This window comes from Stegostoma tigrinum, chromosome 9, assembly GCF_030684315.1.
Source record: "Stegostoma tigrinum isolate sSteTig4 chromosome 9, sSteTig4.hap1, whole genome shotgun sequence".
Classification (NCBI taxonomy): domain Eukaryota; kingdom Metazoa; phylum Chordata; class Chondrichthyes; order Orectolobiformes; family Stegostomatidae; genus Stegostoma; species Stegostoma tigrinum.
This window is the reverse complement of record NC_081362.1, coordinates 7,598,799-7,619,329: the sequence shown is the minus strand read 5'-3', so window position 1 is coordinate 7,619,329 and position 20,531 is coordinate 7,598,799. Positions and strand designations below refer to the sequence as shown.

The 20,531-nt window shown below is 40.3% G+C and overlaps 1 protein-coding gene across 4 annotated transcripts in view; it reads left to right on the top strand.

The window, feature by feature from the left end:
- The window catches only part of slx4ip (SLX4 interacting protein), a 93,462-nt gene that overhangs the window by 4,581 nt on the left and 68,350 nt on the right, over positions 1 to 20,531 (top strand). For 2 of the 4 annotated variants that reach the window (XM_048535856.2, XM_048535858.2), the window contains exon 2: positions 10,305 to 10,414. In XM_048535856.2, coding sequence (XP_048391813.1) covers positions 10,385 to 10,414 — 30 coding nt within the window. In that variant the 5' untranslated portion in view covers positions 10,305 to 10,384. Of the gene's footprint in view, positions 1 to 10,304; positions 10,415 to 20,531 lie in introns of those variants that run through there. The other 2 variants (XM_048535860.2, XM_048535859.2) reach the window with 2 other exon arrangements.

The following is a 20,531-nucleotide window of genomic DNA, read 5'->3' as shown; positions in this document are numbered from 1 at the left end:
GTGGAGGTGGGTGAGGGGGGTGGGGGGGTAGGGGTGAGTGTGGGGGTGAAGGGGGGTGGGGGGTAGGGGTGAGTGTGGGGGTGAGGGGGTTGGGGGGGTAGGGGGTGAGGGGGGTGGGGGTGAGGGGGGTGTGGGGGAGGGGGGTGTGGGGGTGAGGGGGGTAGGGGGGTAGGGGTGAGGGGGTGGGGGGGTAGGGGTGGGGGTGAGGGTGGGGGGGGGGGTAGGGTGTAAGGGTGGGGGGGGGTGAGGGTGAGGGGGGTGGGGGGTGGGGTGGGTGGGTAGGGGTGGGGGGGATGGGTGGGGGAGGTGAGGGTGGGGAGAGGTGTGGGGAGGTGAGAGGGGGGAGGGTGGGGGGGTGAGCGGGTGGGGTGGGGGTGTGAGCGGTGGGGTGGGGGTGAGCGGTGGGGTGGGGGTGAGGGGTGGGGTGGGGGGTGAGCGGTGGGGTGGGGGTGAGGGGTGGGGGGGTGAGGTGGGTGAGGGGTGGGGGGTTGAGCGGGGGGGGTGGGGTGGGGTGGGGGTGGTGGGGAGGGTGGTGGGGGGGGTGGGGCGTGAGGGTGGGGGGGTAGGGGTGGGTGGGGTGTGAGGGTGGGGTGGGTAGTGGGGGGTGGGGGAGTGGGGGGGATGAGGGGTAGGGGTTGGGGAGTGGGGGGGTGGGGGTGGGGGTAGGGGGTAGGATGGGGGGGGATGGGGGGCAGGGTGGTGGGGGGGATTGTGGGGGGAATCGGGGCAGGGTGGTGGGGGGGATGGGGGAGTGTGGGAGGGATGGGTGGTCACTGAGGAATAGACAATAGACAATAGGTGCAGGAGTAAGCCATTCGGCCCTTTGAGCCAGCTCCACCATTCATTATTATCATGGATGATCATCCACAATCAGTAACCTGTTCCTGCCTTATCCCCATAACCCTTGATTGCACTATCTTCAAGAGCTCTATCCATCTCTTTCTTAAAAGTATCAGAGACTTGGCCTCCACTGCCTTCTGGGGCAGAGCATTCCATATATCCACCACTCTCTGGGTGAAGAAGTTTTTCCTCAACTCTGTTCTAAATGGCCTACCCCTTATTTTTAAATTGTGTCCTCTGGTTCTGGACTCACCCATCAGCGGAAACATGCTCCCTGCCTCCAGAGTGTCCACTCATGAGCCAACAGAAGCTGTAACAAACTGTAAAAATTTGGCTTTTGTGCGGGATATGCTACCAAATTTCAAAGCCCTGCATCAGGGTGGATGGAGAAACTTGATACAAAAGTGCAAATTGTTATGTGCTTCATTTATTCTTTTTACTTGCACTGGAGAGAGTGGAAGTAATTTTAACAAGTGTGTCCCTTGGGAAACTGGTGGGATCTGATCCATCAGTTTCCTACTGGGAGCATTGGTTTAAAATTACCCATTTTGTGGTATGTTATTCACATTTGCAATAACTTCTGAAATAAACCTACATACTACTTCATCTGTAGCATGGGCATAATTTTAGGTCTGCTGTCTTGTGTCCCATATATATTACTTGGTGAAAAATTTGCAATACATATCTATTGAAATATTTAAAGTATCTGTAAGCCTTTCAGGGTAACTTGGTTCAATGACAGAATTAAAATTTCAAAATATTGGGAAAATGTTCAGGAAGCTGTCAAAGCCTGCACATCCCAAAAGGGAGAGGACAAGTCACATTTTTTTTGAGCAATTAATGTCAGATTTACTCTGTCATGACAGTCAGTTAATTATAGAACTTTCTAAATTATCCAGAAATAAAAAGGGCCGTTAACGTTAGAGTCTATCAGTTGGCCTGGTGGTGTGCAGTATTGCAGATCAAACAACCTGGAGCACAGAGGTTGTAGAATTTTTAAAGTATGCAGGAAGCATGATAGAGGTGCACCAGCCTGGAATTTCCAGCCACTTGTTTGCAAGCTTGTGTACAGGCATGGTCTCACCTCCGAGCTATTTATGAGCAGACCAATAACTACTCTGGGTGATGCTACCTGCCACGTGCAGTGGTTAGCCAACTGATGCCATTATGTCCCTCTAACACAATGTCTGAAATTTTCTGGCCAACGAGTGAGCCCATTGTATATGCCAGAAGGTAGCCTGAGAAATTAGTTAGCTTCCTGGTAGCACTCTTTTCATTATTTAAACATTATCTCTCACCCCTTTCACTCCTACACTTCCCCAGCACCTTCCTTGCTTCCAACTTGCAAATGGCTGCAGGCCACTATGCAGACGTAATCCAGTCAACTGTGGCCCATTGTATTCTCAAAAGATTTAAAAGTGCTGAGAGAGTGCTTCTCCACTTTAAGGAGCCTTCTTTCTCCTTTATCTACATTGGTATGTTTTAGCTTTCTTGCTGCTGGTGGGGCTCCGGTTGGCCCTCCAACCTTGTGTCTTTGTTGCTGTCCTTGAATTGGGTGGTGAGTACACTTTTTGGCCACTGCTTGGTCAATCCATGCAAATTGCCTTGGGCGTGGCATCCATACTCAGTCAGGATCTGAAATCAATCCCCATATTGGTGTCTTGACAAAGATCCTAATTGTGGTGTAGAGATTTGCATCTATGCTATCTTCCCCTGTAATGTAGAGCTGTACAATCTCAAAAGCAGTCTAATGGGTGTTATGATAGACTCTTCCTGAGGTTTCTCACTTGTGTCTCCCAGTAGTTCTAGAATATCAGTGGCAAACTTTGGAGGAAGCAGCCTCCCTATTCCTTTATAAGATGTTACAACTGGGTCAGAGAGATTACAAAGGGTACAGCTAGATTTTTTGATTACAGGAAATTATATTTTTAGACTGGAGTCTATGTTACATGTTTTGTGCATTGAATGCCAGAATTCAGAAGCTATGTTAGTAATTCTTGTTTTTAAATCATCTGGGCAGTTTTATAGGCAATTGTCAACCAGTATGATTTTGTTTTGGGATTATACATTTGATTTGCTTGTTTGAATTCAGTTTGGCAGAAATTCTTTGACAACTCCTCCAGTATACTTTCGCCCAAATTATAATTTCTATAATTGACAGGCTGTAGATACTGGGTATAAAACATAACTGTAAACAAGCTGAGACTTGATCAGCCTGCTTCTAAGCACATTGTGGCAGTCACTTAATGTTCACTGAACCAAGACATAGCAGTAAAAGTTCAAAATTAATTTTATGTGAGGTATTCTGAGAATTTCAATATTCTAATTTTCTTAAGATTCAATGCATTTGATTAGTCAATAAATCCGAACAATCTGTTTCAGCATTGCCTGGTGATTAATCTGAAATTATTCATTATATTTTCTGGTGTGCTTTCTGCTACAAACTTAAAATGTAGTTAGTTTTAAATGCAGACTATGAAATAAAGTGCTTTCTTTGATATTTATGGGTTGGCTTTCAAAGAAGAAAAGAAGAGTAGAACTTTCTAATCTTTAAAGTAAAAATTGGTTTTTGGATTAAGAGTATTTAAAGCATAAAGTATGATGCAAGGTTCCTGGTATATATTTAGTATTTAAACTGAAGAAAATAAACAGAGTAATTTAAGTTTAAGACATGGCAAGACAGTTTAGGCCCCAGTAGAGAGTTCCTCCATTGCAATGTGGAAGGTAGGAGACACTTCTAGTGATTGTGTGTGTGTGTGTGTGTGTGTGTGTGTGTGTGTGTGTGTTTAAAAGAGGTGTATCCAGCTGTAGCTACTGGAAATCCGCATTTCTGATCTGGAGCAGCAATGTGAGTCATTATGAAGTAGTCATATCACTTAGAAAATACCAATGGAAGTACATAAAGTCAATATGGAAAGTCAAAGGGAAATTGTGTTTGATAACTTAATAGAGTTTTTTGATGGTATAACTAATAGAATAAATGAGGTAGAACCAGTGAATGTAGTGTATTTGGATTTTTCAGAAAGCTTTTGATAAAGTCCCGTATAAGAGATCATTGTGCAAAAGTGAAGCACTTGGGATTGGTGCTAATCTATTGGTACGGAATGAGAATTGGTTGGTGACAGGAAACAGAAAGTAGGAATAAATTGGTCGGTTTTGGAATGGAAGGCGATGACAACTGGAGTACTGCAAGGTTCAGTGCTTGGGTCCCAGCGATTCCCAATGAACGAGGGAATCAAATAATGTTTCCAAATATGCTGATGACACAAAACTATTTGGGTGTGTGAGTGCTGAAGAGGATGTAAAGAGATTTCATTGTGATATAGACAAGTTGAATGGGCCAATGCATGGCAGATACAGCATAACATGGATAAATATGAAATTGATATCTTTAGTGGGTAGAACAGAATTCCAAATAATTATTTAGATGATGGTAGATAGGGAAAGATTGCCGTACAAAGGACCTTGGGTGTATATTTAGGTGTCTTTGTATACCAGCCAGTGAAAACAAGCATGCCGATGCAGCAAGCAATTAGAAAGGCAAATGTATGTTGGCCTTCATTGCAAGAGGGTTTAAGAACAGGAACAAGGAAGCCTTATTGCAATGTACAGGGCCTTGGAGATACCACACCTGATGTATTGTTTCTAGTTTTAGACTCCTTACATAGGAAAAGAAGTGCATAAAGGAAGTGTAGTGAAGGTACACCAGACTAATTTTGGAATGGGAAGCTTGTTGTATGAGGAGAGATTGGATTAATAAGAGCCTGTATACGCTGAATTTTAAAATAATGAGAGAGGCTCTGGTTGAAAGATAAAATTCTGACAAGGCTGTACAGACTGGATGCAGTCCAGGTGTTTCCCCAGCTAGTGAACTCCAGAACAAGAGGGTCACAGTCTCAGGATGTGCGGAAGAAATTTCTTTACTCAGTGATGAACCTATGGAATTTCCTACCACAAGGCTATAGAGGTGAAGTCACTGAATATATTTAAGAAAAAAAGATAGATTTCAAGAAGCGAAAGGTGTTAAGGTTGTGTGGAGACAGCGCTTGCATGGCATCAAGATATGAGGATAGTCTATCCGCAAATAAATGGCAGAGCATGGCTGATGGAGACAGTGCTTGTGTGGTGTTGAAATAGAGGATCACCCATGATTATACAGAATGGAAGTGCATGCTTGGTGGGTTGAATGGCCGAATCCTGCTCCCATTTTCTTTGTAAGTGTATTACGCTCCAGAAGACTTCTTTAACCTATGAGATATGCTACATAAGAGGCAGAATCTGGTTTATGTGAAATATAAATGTGTTATCTTATCCGCAGAGTGATTGTCACAAATTGAATCCAGCAGCAAACTTTTTTGTGAAGGTTATTTATAATCACACTCTAGTCCTATATGACTCAAAAACTGCAAAGTCTTACTTGCCTTTCACACGATTACACGAGCAAGGATTAAATGCAGATAAAAGGGAGAATTGAAACCAAAAGATCTGTGGATGCTGTATAAATAGAAACCAAGATCAAATTTCTGTAAAAGCTCAGCAGGTCTGGCAGCATCTGTGAAGAGAAATCAGAGTTAAAGTTTTGGTTCCCCGTGACCCTTCCTCCAGTTCTGAGGAAAGGTCACCAAAGCCAAAACATTAACTCTGATATCTCATCACAGATGCTGCCAGACCTGCTGAGCTTTTCTAGACATTTCTATTTTTATTTCTGAAGGGAAAAATTGTATCACTCTTTTTGTTGCGGGCTTATAGATTCTTAGATGATGAGGACATAATTTCAGAATAAGAGGTCGCACATTTAAGACGGATGAGGAGGAATCTTTTCTCAAGTATAGTGAATCTGTGGAATGCTTTATTGCAGAGTGGTGTCAGGGTCAGGTCATTAAGCATATTCAATGCTGAGACAGTCAGATTTTTAATCAGTAAGGGAATCAATTGTCATAGGAAAAAGGCTGAAAAATCCAAAACACCAAAGGTCATATGATTTGCAGTGTCCATTTTAATAGACCGATTGTGTTAGAATTTTTAAAGTAGCGTCTGAAAGTTCATTATATACTGGATAATAACAGATCTGTGAACTAAACGTAACCAAAGTGAGAGTAGGAATACTGCAGTGGACCTGTTTCTCCAATAGGGAGGGACAAAGGCTCCTGGTATCGCGTAACCCCTACAGGAAATGCAGCTATGTGGATATTGGATGAGCACTGGGTTGGATAGCCTTGTGATGATTCTTGCAATTGAATAATGCATTGGAACTCATTCTTAAGACTCACTCAAAAGAAAATGTGAATGAGTTAAAGGAGGAAATTTGGCATTTGTTATATCTGAGCTGAAAGTTGATGAGACCAGACAGGTAGTGAGTGAAAAGAAGCTGACGACAAAATATTGCATGGCAGAGTTTACAAATTGAAGTGTTACCCTCAAATTTTAATAATTATATAGTCCCTTCAATGTAATAATTTTTAAATAAGTTTACTTCTTACAAATAAAATTGAATCACTTGTTTAGAGGCTTAGAAGGTGATCGGGGTTTGTCTGAGGCCAAGTTGCCTCCAAAATGGCATGCCTGGTAATGGTACTTTGGAATTCCTCCATGAGGCAAATTCCGTAATCTGACATATAAACGTCAAGCCTCCAGTCTTAAGGATTTGTTGGTGAATGACCAGCCTGCCTGGCTCATTAATAAGACTGAGAGGAATAAATCTTTGTGGAATGGGGAATCTCATCACTTGGCTCTCAGCCATTCTGCGAATCAATGCCACAGTTAATCAGATTAACGCGCTGGTCAGGTTCTACATTCTGATGCATATAATGCTTTCCAGAACAAGGAAAAAGAAAAACTATTTGATTCATCAAACATGCTTTGTTAATAAAACAATATTAGCCTTTGCACTACTTATTTAATTTAAACAGTCCATTTTAGTTGGTTAAACATCCAGCTTTTGCACACGGAGCACTTAATAATTATAGTGATCTAGATGCATGTGGCAAGAGTTGAAAATTTAAGACATGAGGAAAGGAAGTTGACAAAACTCAGCAAGTCAGGTCGCATGTTGGAGAGAAAAAGCACAACATTTCAGAGTGATGACCTGCTCACCAGATCTTCTGATGAGAGGTCATTGACATGAGTGTTGTTCCTAGCAGTGGCAGTCACAGTCAGATTGCCATTCTGCTCCTACTATTTTTCATCAATACTGAGCTTTGCAATTCTGGTCGTCATCATAATCCCTGCTTCTGAAATGGGTAGCATGGTGGTTCAGCGGTGAGCACACCTGCCTTACAATGCTAGGGACCTAGCGAGTTTTGAGAAGATTTGTAGCTCAGGTTGAGGTTCTGGATGTGAGTTTGCTCGCTGAGCTAGGTTAGTTTTCAGACATTTCGTCACCATTCTAGGTAACATCATCAGTGAGCCTCCGATGAAGCGCTGGTGTTATGTCCCGCTTTCTATTTATATGTTTAGGTTTCCTTGGGTTGGTGATGTCATTTCCTGTTCTTTTTCTCAGGGGATGGTAGATTGGCTCCAAATCAATGTGTTTGTTGATGGAGTTCCGGTTGGAATGCCATGCTTCTAGGACCTCTTGGCATCAGGGTAGCCCACAAACCCACCAACACACTAAAACAGCAGCTAATGAACCTAAAAGACCCTATACGGACAACAAGCAAAACGAACGTCATCTACAAAATACCTTGCAAGAACTGTGACGAACACTACATTGGACAAACTTGCAGAAAGCTAGCCACCAGGATACAGGAACATCAACTAGCCACAAAACGACATGACCCACTATCACTAGTATCCGTACATACAGATGAGGAAGGACACCACTTTGATTGGGACAACGCATCCATCCTAGGCCAAGCCAAACAGAGACATGCACGAGAATTCCGAGAGGCATGGCATTCCAACCGGAACTCCATCAACAAACACATTGATTTGGAGCCAATCTACCATCCTCTGAGAAAAAGAACAGGAAATGACATCACCAACCCAAGGAAACCTAAACAGATAAATAGAAAGTGGGACATAACACCAGCGCTTCATTGGAGACTCACTGATGATGTTACCTGGAATGGTGACGAAACGTCTGAACTAGGCCCAGCTGGCGCCTTCCCCAACTGGTCGGGGGCCAACGGGGGCTGTGCGGGGTGACGACTGCCGGGGTGTTTTCTTTGCTTTGGTTTTTTTTTCTTTTTTGTTTGTTTTTTTCCTTTAGTTGGTGTATGTACCCCCGGGTAACCCGGAGCGGCTTGCATGACTGGGTAGGTGTGTAAATATGTTTTATTTTTTATACATCTTGTGAATAAAGTATATTTTTTCAAATAAAAAAAAGGTGACGAAACGTCTGAAAACTAACCTTCCAGCTCAGCTAGAGACCTGGATTCAATTCCACCCTCGGGCGACTGTTTGTGTGGAGTTTGCACGTTCATGTCTGTGTGGGTTTTCTCCCACAGTCCAAAGATATGCAGGTTAGGTGGATTGCCCGTAGATTCCACAGATGTGCAGGCTAGGGGGATTAGCCATGCAAAATGTGGGAATGCAGGTATGTGCTTGGGGGGGAATGGGTCTGGATCGGTTGCTCTTCAGAGGGTTGGCTTGGACTAAGCCGGCTGAATGGCCTGTTTCCAAACCGGGGGATTCTGTCTTCGTACAGGATCATGATTGAAATGTCCAGTTGCTTAGACAGGCACATTGACAACTGATGTGAAAAGATAAATATGTAAGGTATGTGCAGGGTTATGGTGCCACGTTAGAAGTAGATTTCTTTCAGTAGGTCAGACTGTTTTACTCTTGGGGGAAGGGTGGTTGGTGGAGAAGAGGTGTGAAATGTCTGGCAGGAGGGTGGAATTGACATTCATGGTTAGGAGAGGTGGTCCTGGTGTCAGCCTAATGGGGGCAGGGGAGAGTTGTGGGATCCTGGGTTGGTGTGGGATGGGGCCAGCAGCAGGGAGGTGCATGTTGCATCCTTAAGTTTCAGGTCTGACAGAGTGATCTAGTCCATTTTAGGCCTGTGGTAGCAACATCTGGTCCTGGAGTGGCACCTTTATGGCAGGAGTGTCTGGTCCCTGTGGGTTAGGTCTGTGGTGTGTGTAGTCCCCAAGGTTCAGACTGTGCCAAGTATATTGTATCCAGCAGGAGGTGAGGTTTGTAATCATGGTATGCTTTGTGGGCTGGCTGGGAATTGGTGAGTGGTTACTCAGGAGTCAGTAGGTTTTTGATCTTCTTTTCCTGGGTAACAGCTTAACTGAAGCAAAACCAGTCAAACTTGCCAACTTTTATGGATTCTTTTTGGTGTGAGGAAATTTCCCATCGAATCTACAATTTCCCAGGCAACAACCCACTGAGTCTGCTGCACCTGGAATTGTGTATGGTCCCAACGCTCGACTCCAGTGTGCACTGCTCCATCAGACTACCTGGCCCATTTTCTGTTTCTCTCAACAGATGCAGCCTGATCTGCTAAGTTTTATAGTTTTGTTTGTCCTAAGTTTAAATTTTGACATTCACGGGATTTTGCTTTGGGAAAATTTACAAATTTAGTATGGAATTCAAGCTAAGTGTTCACCACCTAAAAATGAACTGGTGTTGTGAAGGCAAATAGTAAAGATGCATTTAAAGGGAAATTAGATAAACTTGGTAGGGAGAATGGAATAGAAGGTTATTTTGTTAGATGAGTATTGGATAAGAATGATTTGTTTCTGTTCTGTACATTACTTTTCCCTGATATTGGGATGTTCTCTATGAGGCTCAACATAAGTCAGATTGTTACTTGAAGTATAGTAACTAGATTAAAACTAATGTGGTAAAGGAAGCAAAACTTCTGGTAATTTTTTTAACAATTAGCCTCCTTTTGACTCTAGTCATTGTGGACTTCCTGGAAATATTCCTGAGTAGAAGACTACAAAAAGAACTCACAGTACTAAATTACTAACAGTTTTGCAGTCGAGCCTTTGTGGCTTCTAAATTTCAACAAATGTCAGCATTTTCTGCATTATTGACATTTTTAAAAGGTTTTGGAGAAGCATGACTTATTTACATAATGCCTTTCCATCATTAGAGCATCGAGTGAGTTAGTTTTGAAGGGCTGTTAGATTTATTATATGTACAGCTGATATCATAAATAATAAGACAGACAGCTTGCTATTGTTTGAGTGATCAAGGTTGGATCAACACAAAGTTTCCTACTCTTTAAATAATTTCTGTGGGGTCTTTCATGTTTGCTTGAACCACCTGGGTGAGGCCTTGGCTTACTGTTTCATCTGAATGATTGTAAACTTGGACTGCTCCCTCTACTGCACAGAAATATTAACCCAAGTTATGTGCTGATGCTATGTCGAATGGCTAGAACTCAAAATCTTTTGACTCCTAAATGAAAATGCTACCAATAACTCGAGCTGGCACTTAATGTATATTATTATACTTAAATTTAATTCATTGCATTTCCTTTTACTAACCTTTCTCTCTTGATTCAGACTGACCACCCTGCCTTGTAAATGAGGTGACAGCTTATTTGACTACCACTGAATGTTGACCAAGATCTATTTTTACTGCAATGATGCCCTCAAAAAAATTTGTCCTTAAGGTAAGCCTATTCAGATTTATTTTGAATGATTTACTCGTTTATGATCTTGCTTTGTGAGTTGCTTTACTTCTGGAAGATCACTTCTTTATGAATAGAAACTGCTCAGTTTGCAGGGATCAAGGAAGAGAAATATGCTGACTGCTGTCAGAGTTGCATGGTTATTGTGCATGATTGAAGGAACCTCCTGACACTCCCTACAAGCCATATACCTTCCTGACTTGGATTTGTGTTGCTATTCCTTTGCTGTTGCACAGTCAAATTCCTAGAACTCCCTAACAGCACTATGGGTGTACTTGCACGACATAGAACATAGAACATAGAACAGTACATGGCTATAATGGTTCAAGAAGGCAGCTCACAACCACCTCCTTGAGAGCAGTTAGCAATGGGCAATAAATATTGGCTTACCCAGTGACACCCACATTCTGTAAATGAAAAAGTAAAATACATTGGCTGAAATGTGCACTTAGCTTATCTCCAGTGGGGCCTGACTGAGGCTGCCAGAGACTTCTTTCTCAAACTGAGCACAATGTTTGCTGTCATAAACCAGTTATTTTCTTCAGTGTTCTCATGAAACATTAAAGCAATTCTCCTGTCCTCCTGGTATTCTGCTAAACCATGAATCACTGATTTCATCAGCAAAGGATAAGTGGAGAGACCTGGAGGATTAAATATCATAATTTTCCCACCTTGTTCCAGCCAAGAGAAAATGTAGCATTTTACAATTATCATAAAAAGAATGCAGATGTTTTATTAAGCTCTCTTTCGAACCTCAATCTTTCTGCTAAATGAAATAATTCATTCTGAATTATAATGCAACTTGTTTTAATAACTGCCTAGCGAGTGACTTAATTGTCCGTTGTTCATGTTTAAGACCAAACAATGAGTGTTGCTAACTGTTCTGCAATGGGGTAGGACATCACTTTTGAAGCTGTAGTGGGATTTTGTGTAGCTGCTGAGAATTACATAGAATGTATAGCATAGAAGCAGATAATTCAGCCTGAGCCTCAACCATTTTTCATCGAATGGTATAGCCCTCTATTCCCTTCTTCCTGAGCTTACCTGTTTTCTCCTTGAAATGCTTCTTTACTGTTTACCCCAATAACTCCCTGTGGTGGCAGTATCCCCATTTTCCTCGTTCTCTGGGTTAAGAGGATCCTTCTGAATTTCTCATTGGATTTCTTGGTGACTATCTTACATTAAATTCTGGTTTTGCTTTTCCACGCAAGGGGTACATGAACCAGGAGCAGGAAACCTGGCCCCTCAAGCCTGCCCTGCCATTCAACAAAATCATCCTTGATCCGGTTATGGCCTTAACACGATTTGAATGTACTTAATGCGTCAGGCTCTACTGTTCTCAGCAGAAGCTAATTGCTCAAACAAAACGCCACCTGAGTGAAAGGACTTTTTCCTAATTTCCATCTTAAATTGGAGACCCTTAACATTTAAACTCTGTCCTTCAGTTCTAAACTCCATCGAAAGGGAAATCTTCCATATGGCATCTATCCTGTCAAAAGCTCTCAGGAATGTCTATATTTCAATATGATCATCCCTGATTCTTGTGAGCTCTGATGGATATAATCCAGTCTGCTCAACCTTTACCCATAACTTTTACATCCCATTCATCTCCATGTTCTCTGAGCTGCTGAAGGCATTCTCTCGGTCAATTCTATCAAGACCTTTCGTAATTTTAAAGACCTCTGTTAGGTTGTTTCTGAATTTTCATTAGACAAAAAATCCAGGATGTTCATCCTTTGCTGTTAGCTGGTGACGACCCATACAGCCAGACCTTACTATGACATAGCTCCAAGAATCTGTGTTCACTACAGTAAAGTTAGATGATTTTTGTTGGATAAGTAAAATGATGAAGTGACATTTTATTCAGTTCTAAAAAAAAGTGTAGTTTACTGCACATTATTTGTTTTTTTTTCTCAACTCACAGTTTCCATCTTATTACCAGTCCAAAGAATCTTCAATTTTTGAAGTTCTGTGATTGCCTTTCTGAACTTGGACAGGAAAAGGATAATGGATTCAATGCCTCGAAGGCTTTGTTGTCCAAGATCCCCTCAGCTTCTTTTTGACTCTATGTCACTTATTCAATAATGTCATCATCACTCAGTTGCTCTTGTCGGGCAATTTCATTTTCTTGCCATTTTGTCTGTAAAATTTCCAGTGTATCACATTCCTCTCTATCAACAGCCTCTTTAGAGAGCAAGTACACACTGATAATAGCATGCTCAATTTGCTGTACAAGAAATTATATTTCCAGTAGCCTCGGTTTGAATTCTATTGGCGTAACTATGTCAGTCTGAGTGGATACTGCTCAAGTATTTCTTATGGTAGGGCATATTTTCTTGCGATAAAGTACCTTGTCTTGCTGTTGAAATTGTTAAAACTCATGGTTTATTTCTGGTAGTGAACCTATACACTACTTAATCATATCAGCCATTATATCCATTATATAGCTTTCAATAAAGACCATCTGTACTCCAAGAGGTCACATTTCAAGCTGCTGATTTCCTGTTGTCCATGGATATTATTGGCAAATCTAAATATTGACCTGTTGTTCTAGTTCTGAAGAAGGGTAATTGGACCTTAAATGTTAACTTTGTTTCTTGTCTGCAGTTGATGCCAGACCTGCTGAGTTTTTCCAAAAATTTGTTTTTGTTTCAGATTTCCACCATCTGCAGTTTTTAGTTTTATGCTATAAATCTATTGCTGTTTATTCTGAATCTGTAGTAAATGTTCAATATGCATATACAATTTTTTTTTAGATACAGATACACCTTCCAGCTTTTGATAATTTGTTTTTATTCTAAGTCTCTGTTGATGTATTTGCCATGAAAACAAAGCCTGATGGTCTGTGCATAATCTGGGCACTAAAACTGCCTTCAGTTTAGAGTATCAACATGACAGGATCACTGCTCTGTTTTTTGTCAAGTGTTCTTGTTTCTAGAAAGTGTACATAGATGTTCTTGGGGATGGAATTAGACTTTGTTATGACATCCCACAACTGAATAACCAACCATCTGTCTTGGCTCACAAATCACGTTTGGCCATTTGGCCAAGGAACTGGAACATAGCCATCTTCTGTAGAATTGTACCTAACATCAGTTGCTACTTTCCGAAGGGGAGTGGGGTTGTATTTTGCAGTGAAATGCTTCCTACAATTGACCTTTCCTTTTCAAATCAATTTATCTAACTCATTTTTGCAGTACACTTTTGTTCTTTATCAAATATTTGCTGAGATCATGTCATGATATGTAGTCACTGAACAAAATCTAGTAATGTATATTATTTGTCCCCAAGTATTAATCCCAGAAGAGGGAGCTCTTGAGCTGCATTTATATACAATGTTCTGCGGCTAAAATTTCTGATGCAAAAATATGTAATGGAATTTTAATTTGAGTTAAATTTGACATTTGTTTAGTAGTTTTTACTCTGCGATGATTTTATTTCTTGCAATCTAAACACATGCAAGATTCTGTTCAACTGTGATCACTTAAAAGCTTTTCAGGCCAAAGTATTTAAGTTTGAATGGATAAAACTAGAGGCATATGTAGACTGGCCCAGAATAATGCACATCGACAGCAGTTCTATTACAAGAGACATTCCTGATGATGCTCAGCCACTGTTCACTTAGGATCAGTCATCAGCCTTACTGAGGCCTGGGATAGCTACTATGAGTGTTATATTAATAATTATATTTACAACTTTTCGCACAAAATCATCTTTTCTTCCAATTTTGCGTGGAAATGAGGAAATTAACACTCTCCATTTTATTTGTTAACTTATTTAACATTACTTATTCAATATTCCTGTAGAAAATCAGATCACTGATGTAATGGAAGTGTTCACTGAGGTGAAGTCAGTATAGGTTACCACAGTCAACTTTTGTCTTACTCTAAGAGATTTTCCACTTCTAGCTGGCCAGTCATTGTTGACAGTTATTGTTTGCTTCTGCTGTTCAGCAAAAGTAGTGACAATTAACCAGCCAGAACCAGAATACCTCCATGAGTGGTACAAATGTTGATTAATAGGCCTGTATTCACACTACCTTTCACCTCTAAACTATTTTGCAGTTGGTTCCAAGTTGTGAAGTTGGCCATAGTCCATGATTTGAAGATCCCTGAAGTATCTGACATTGTCCTAACAGTAACATTGGCTTGGCTTGCTTGATAGTAGTCACACTTCTGATTTAGATTGTTGTGCTTTTGAGTTCCACATTAGGACTTGAGTAAATAATCAAGGCTGTTGGCGCAGTGCATTACTAGGCCTGTGCTGTGCTTCAGCTGAGAAATTAAACTAATATTATTTACCTGCTCAGAATCCATGAAGATGTGCTGCGAGTTCTCTCTCAACTAACACACAATGATAAAATAATTAACTGGTTATTCCGCTCACTGCTAATGCAACATGAGTGTAATGTATACTTTGATAAATTATTCAGCTTCAAGAAATAATCAGTTATATTAAAGCATTTACAGGCATTTCAATGATGCACTCTGAAGTGTGAGAGTTAAGTTGTAAATCCCTTCTGACATGATGGATAATGCCATCTGATCATCATTGTTTAAAGCAGCTCAATTTTTTAAAATTTTGTGTCAATAGAACAAATTCTTCATGTATAGATATCTTAATCAACCTGTTCAGACAACTTGTGAGAAAACCTTTGAACCAGTGGGACTTGAACCTGGGCCCACTACGTGTAGGTTTTCTGATTACCTCCAGCGTGCTGCAGTAAAAGTAATGCATTTTTAAAACTTTTGGGTTAGGGATGGGAGTTGAGGTAATTATTTGTATATAATCACACACGTACCTCGATAGGATTGCAGAAGCAGATAAGAAAATAATCAGTGATGCCTGACTTTGCAACCTTCGTTGCCATGAAATTTCTCTATTCTTCCTTCAGAGACCCACTAGCTGCTACTTCCCCACACTTCACATATTAAATAATTGTGAAGGCAGGGATCATGTCTCCCTCTGCTCCATTTAATAACATTGCCTAGGTCTTCAATACAAAGACGACTGAGCACCCTGGGAAGTAGCCAGAAAGGCCTTGACAGCTTCTGCCACTATAGTGGCAATGGACCTTTGATAGAAGCCTTCTCTTCCTCCAGTCTGACCCACATATTTATCTGCTGATGGATTTGGTCAGGTCTGAAAAAAAAGTAAAAAGCTTTATGTAGCTCACAGGGTGTTTCTGTTTACTTCGGATCCTTCATTTCCTCTTATTGTGTTGCGGAATTGCTGAAGTATTCCTTCCTTGTGCAGCAATTCTGTTTGATCACAGAAAACCTGGGTAGTATTTGGTGTATACAGAGGTTAGGTTGAGCCAGCATGCGTCCAGAGTCAGAAATCCCACTCCAATGCAACTTTGGACCAAAGGGAAGGATCCTAAGATTAATGTGATCTTATGTGTAATAGAAACAATGTAAGCACAATATTGGGGCAATGTCACATTATCATGCTAGCTTTCAAACTGATTAATATCAGTGTAGTAATCTACCTGGAGTGGCTGGATGAGTGTGTAAGTTCTGGTTCTGATCGTCTCATTTCCTGATGGAATTGTCAAAACTGCATTTAGCTTTTCAGTATAACTAATTTTACTTTTTGTCAAGGCAAGATATTTACTGTTTTCCAATAGAATGCAAATTCTAAATCATTTTTATATAAAAATTATAAACATAATCTGGTTTCACACATTATCTGAAATCAAATAATTTATTTTCTTCATTGGACTATTTTGTCTTTTTCAACTAGATACAGGCTCGAGGAGTCAAATGGCCTGGTCCCATCTTCTATGTCTGTACATGTTTCTACATGAGCTTTAGATCTTCCCTAGTGATATCTTCTTTGGCTCACTATTCATTTCTGTCTGATTATGCCTGTGAGAAGAACCTTGAGCCATATTTTTACTTATTGGTGTTATGTAAATACAAATTATGATGTTCTTGTATGTTAAAAATGCCGTTTAGGTTTTTCCAACTAACATCAATTGTCATCCCTTCATTAAATGCATCTTTTAAATAAGACTGGTAGTTTATAAAATTGAAGGTTGTTAGCCTGTAGATTCATGTACTACATCATTTTGCTTATGACATTGAGTTTTAAATACTCTTATCTGCAGTGCATGTTATTGCAAGAAGAATTACAGTTAACCATTGTGCTACAGCCAAAATACAAGATGCACTAATGCATGGCAAAGGTAATATTTAGAATTAAAATGCTATTTGCCCCTTCTGGGTTTGAGACCAGGATTTGCTTTTTTAATGTCTAGCCTGGATTTTGGACTATAAGTTGGCTGCATAGCTTCTGGAGAAATCCTGGCTTTGAAAACTCAGCATTTAAAAATGGATGCTTGCAAGTTGGATTTTTAGTCTGGAGGTGAGGGCAGGCTCAATTGGAACTGTACCTGGGAGACTCTAAATTAGAATAGTTGTTGGTGAGTGCAGAGGCAGGCTGGACAGAAGGCCAGGCTTATGTCAACAGATGGAATGAAATAGGAGGTAATAATTTATTTTGAAAGACTTCTGATGTTTTTTTCAAAGATTTAAATGATAGGAGTTTTAAATACCTTGATGGCATGCTTTGACATTTGGTTTTGACAGATCTTCTAGACCTTGTTTTTGACAGCTGTTAACAGTTTCAATAAGCTTGACAATCAATTAATTCATACGCATATTCTCTTCTACTTCCAATGCATATTCATGTGTACTTTGAACAATTCCTAAGGACATCTGACCTCCTCAAAAATGTTTGGGAGTGGATTGAACTGGGCACCCTGACTACCCAAAGAAATCTACAAAATTCAGTGCTGCTCTTACCAGACCCACTTTGCACACTTCAGTTTTCACACTCCTGGAATACAAAATATACATAAGCCTCAAGGCAGATTATGATTTAAACAGCCAGTTGCACCAGTGAACCATGCAAGTGTGAATTCTAACCTGACCCACTTCCTGACCCTGCAAGACTTCAGGACTTGTGATTTCTAGGTTTATGTCTTCCATTTTTACCAGGGCAGAAAGAATTTGTGTCACAGGGAAAAAGGTAGGCCTTTAAATAACATTAATCGGAAGCCCAAGAATGCAGTAAATATTGGTCTGAATTACATTAACACATTACAGTCACACATACACAAATCTAACTTATGATTAGTTTCAGTCTGAGAACTTCTGAAGGTAGATTTTTTTTCTACTTCCCAACGTTAATTACATTATGAAGCGGATTTGACATAAGGATCCATTCAATAAATTGAAATTTCTGTTGTATGTCATAACATATTTAGTATGGGTAGAACTTAGGTATTTGAACAATTTTTAAAATATATTTGTTGTACTAAAATTTAAGACCACCCAGATTGTAAACACATTAATGTATTTCAGTTATTGGTAGTGTTACATACAGAGACTAAATCAAAAAATCTATAAGTGGTAAAATCATGATTTTTACAACACAACTTGATGTGCATTCTACCTATAGTTATATTAAGTGCAATATGTTATGTTAAACACATGCTTATGTGTTGTCTGTCAGTACCCAAATCTGCACATGCACACCTAAAACTATGGCACTGATCACTAAAAGATCTGCCAATCTTTTCCCCTGAAAATCTCAAATGGATGTAGATTATAGACCATTTACAACTTGCCTCATCAATATGTCCATAATCTACTTTTACAAAATTAATTCATCAATTCAAGATGTAGAATCTTTTCTCAATGAAGCAACATATCTGAAAGTGTGTGTGTATGAAATAGTATAGTGATACAGCATGGAAATAGGCCCTTTGTCCAGCTTGTCCATACTAACCAACTTTCCCAAACTAAACTAGTTTCGTTTGACTGCATTTGACCCATATCCTTCTAAACTCTTCCTATTTATGGACCCGTCTAAATGCTGTGACTGTACATGCACCTACCACTTGTTCACAGTTCATACCGAATATGAGCCACCTTCTCTGTGAAATAATTGCTCCTCAGGTACCTTGTTAAATCTTTCTCCTCTACCTTAAAAACATGCCCTCTAGTTTTGAACTACCCAACCTTAGGGAAAAAATTTTGCTGTTCATCTTATTTGTGCCCCTTACGATTTTATAAACGTAAATAAGGAAACCCCTGAACCACCTCCGTTCCAGTGAAAAAGTCCCACCTTATCCAACCTGTCCTGTAACTCAAACCCTCTAATTCCAGTAACGTCCTTGTAAATCTTTTGTGCATCCTCTCCAATTTCATAATATCCATTTTGTAGCAGGGCGGCCAGAACTTTACACCGTATTCCAAAAGTGGCTTCACCAACATCCTGTACAATCACAACAAGTCGTCCTAACTCTCATACTCAGTTACTCAGTGGTCTGAGCAATAATGGCAAGCATACCAAACACCACCTTAACCACCCTGTCTACCTGTGACACAACTTTCAAAGAACTGTGTACCTGAACCCCTAGGTCTTTCTGTTCGACAACAGAGCTGTATCATTAACTTGATATGTCCCTGTTCGTCTTATCAAAATGCAGCACCTTGCATTTTCCAGATTAAACTCCATCTGCCACTCCTCAGCCCATTGGCTCAATTGATCAAGATCCCTTTGTAATCTGAGACAACCTTCTTCACTGTCAACTAAACCATCAATTTTGGTGTCCTCCACCAACTTGCTAACCATGCTGACAAATTCTCGTCCAAATCATTCTGATAAATGACAAAATACAGTGGACCCAGCACCAATTCCGGAGGAATACCAATGGTCATAGGCCTCCAGTCTGAAAAACAACCCTCAACTACCACCATCTGCCCCCTACTGTCAAGACAATTTTATATCCAGTTGGCAAATTCTCCTTGAATCTTGTGTGATCTAGCTTTATTAACCAGCCTATCCTGCAAAACCTTGTCAAAGACTTTACTAAAATCCATGTAGACAATGTCTGCTGCTCTACCCTCAGCTTTATCTTGGTCACATCTTCAAGATACTCAACCAAGTTTTTGAGATACGATTTCGCACAAAGCCATGCTGACTATCCCTAATCAGTCCTTGTCTCTCCAAATGTGTGTAAATCCTGTCTCTCAGAATCCTTTTCAACAACTTACCCCACCGACGATGTCAGACTCAGTGATCTATATTTCCCAGGTTTCTCCTTGCAGCCTTTCTTAAATAAGAGACAACATTAGCCACTCTCCAGTACCTCACCTGCTATGTTGTGTATCTAATGCTGTAATTTGAGCTCTGCTGTGTGGGCAAAGTTTTGTACAGTAAAGAAGAACGTGCATTTGTTTAGCATCCTTTATAACCTCCGGACACTCTAAGATGCTTTACAACCAATAAAATAATTTTGCACATAGTTATTTATTGTTGCATTACAAGAATTTGTCCTAGCATGCTTGTACAAATAGCAATAGCAATATTATGAGGACCACCAGAAACTGAACTGACCATTCGTGTAAATACTGCACAGTTACAAGAGCAGGTGAGAGGCTGGCAATTCTGCAGAGGATACAAGTAACGCCCCGTAAGGAGCTATAACTCAGAAAATCGAAGGGAAGGAGTGAGGAAATCTGGAAAATTACAATTGCGAGAGAAGTGATAATGAGTAAATTGTTGGAGCTGGGAAACAACAGGTTGCTTGGGTCCTGATGGATTTCATCATTAGATCTTAAAAGAGGTGACTGGTGAGATAGTTGATAAATTGCTTTTAATGTTCCAAGAGATAAGAAGATAGCAGATGTAAGTCATTTATCCAAAAAGCGATGGAGGAAGAAAGGAGGGAATTACAGGCTAGTCAGCTTAACGTCTATCGTAGGCAAAATGTTTAAAGCTGATATTAGAGAAGTTACAGCAGAGCATTTAGAAAAGTTCAAGGTAAACAGGCTGAATCAACATGGGTTTAGTGAAAAGGAAAATTTGTGTGCTCTTTAAAGAGATAATGAGTTCTATAGAAAAAGGATGTACTCAATATTTTCTAACCTCCTTGTTCAGTGATGATATTACACACTTCTGAAGCAGATTGGACTTAGACCTGGACCTCATGGCCCAGAGGCAGCAATGGTACCACTGGATCACTAGAGGCCTACTACACTTAGATTTCAAGAAGGTATTCAATAAGGTGCCATATCAAAGCTTA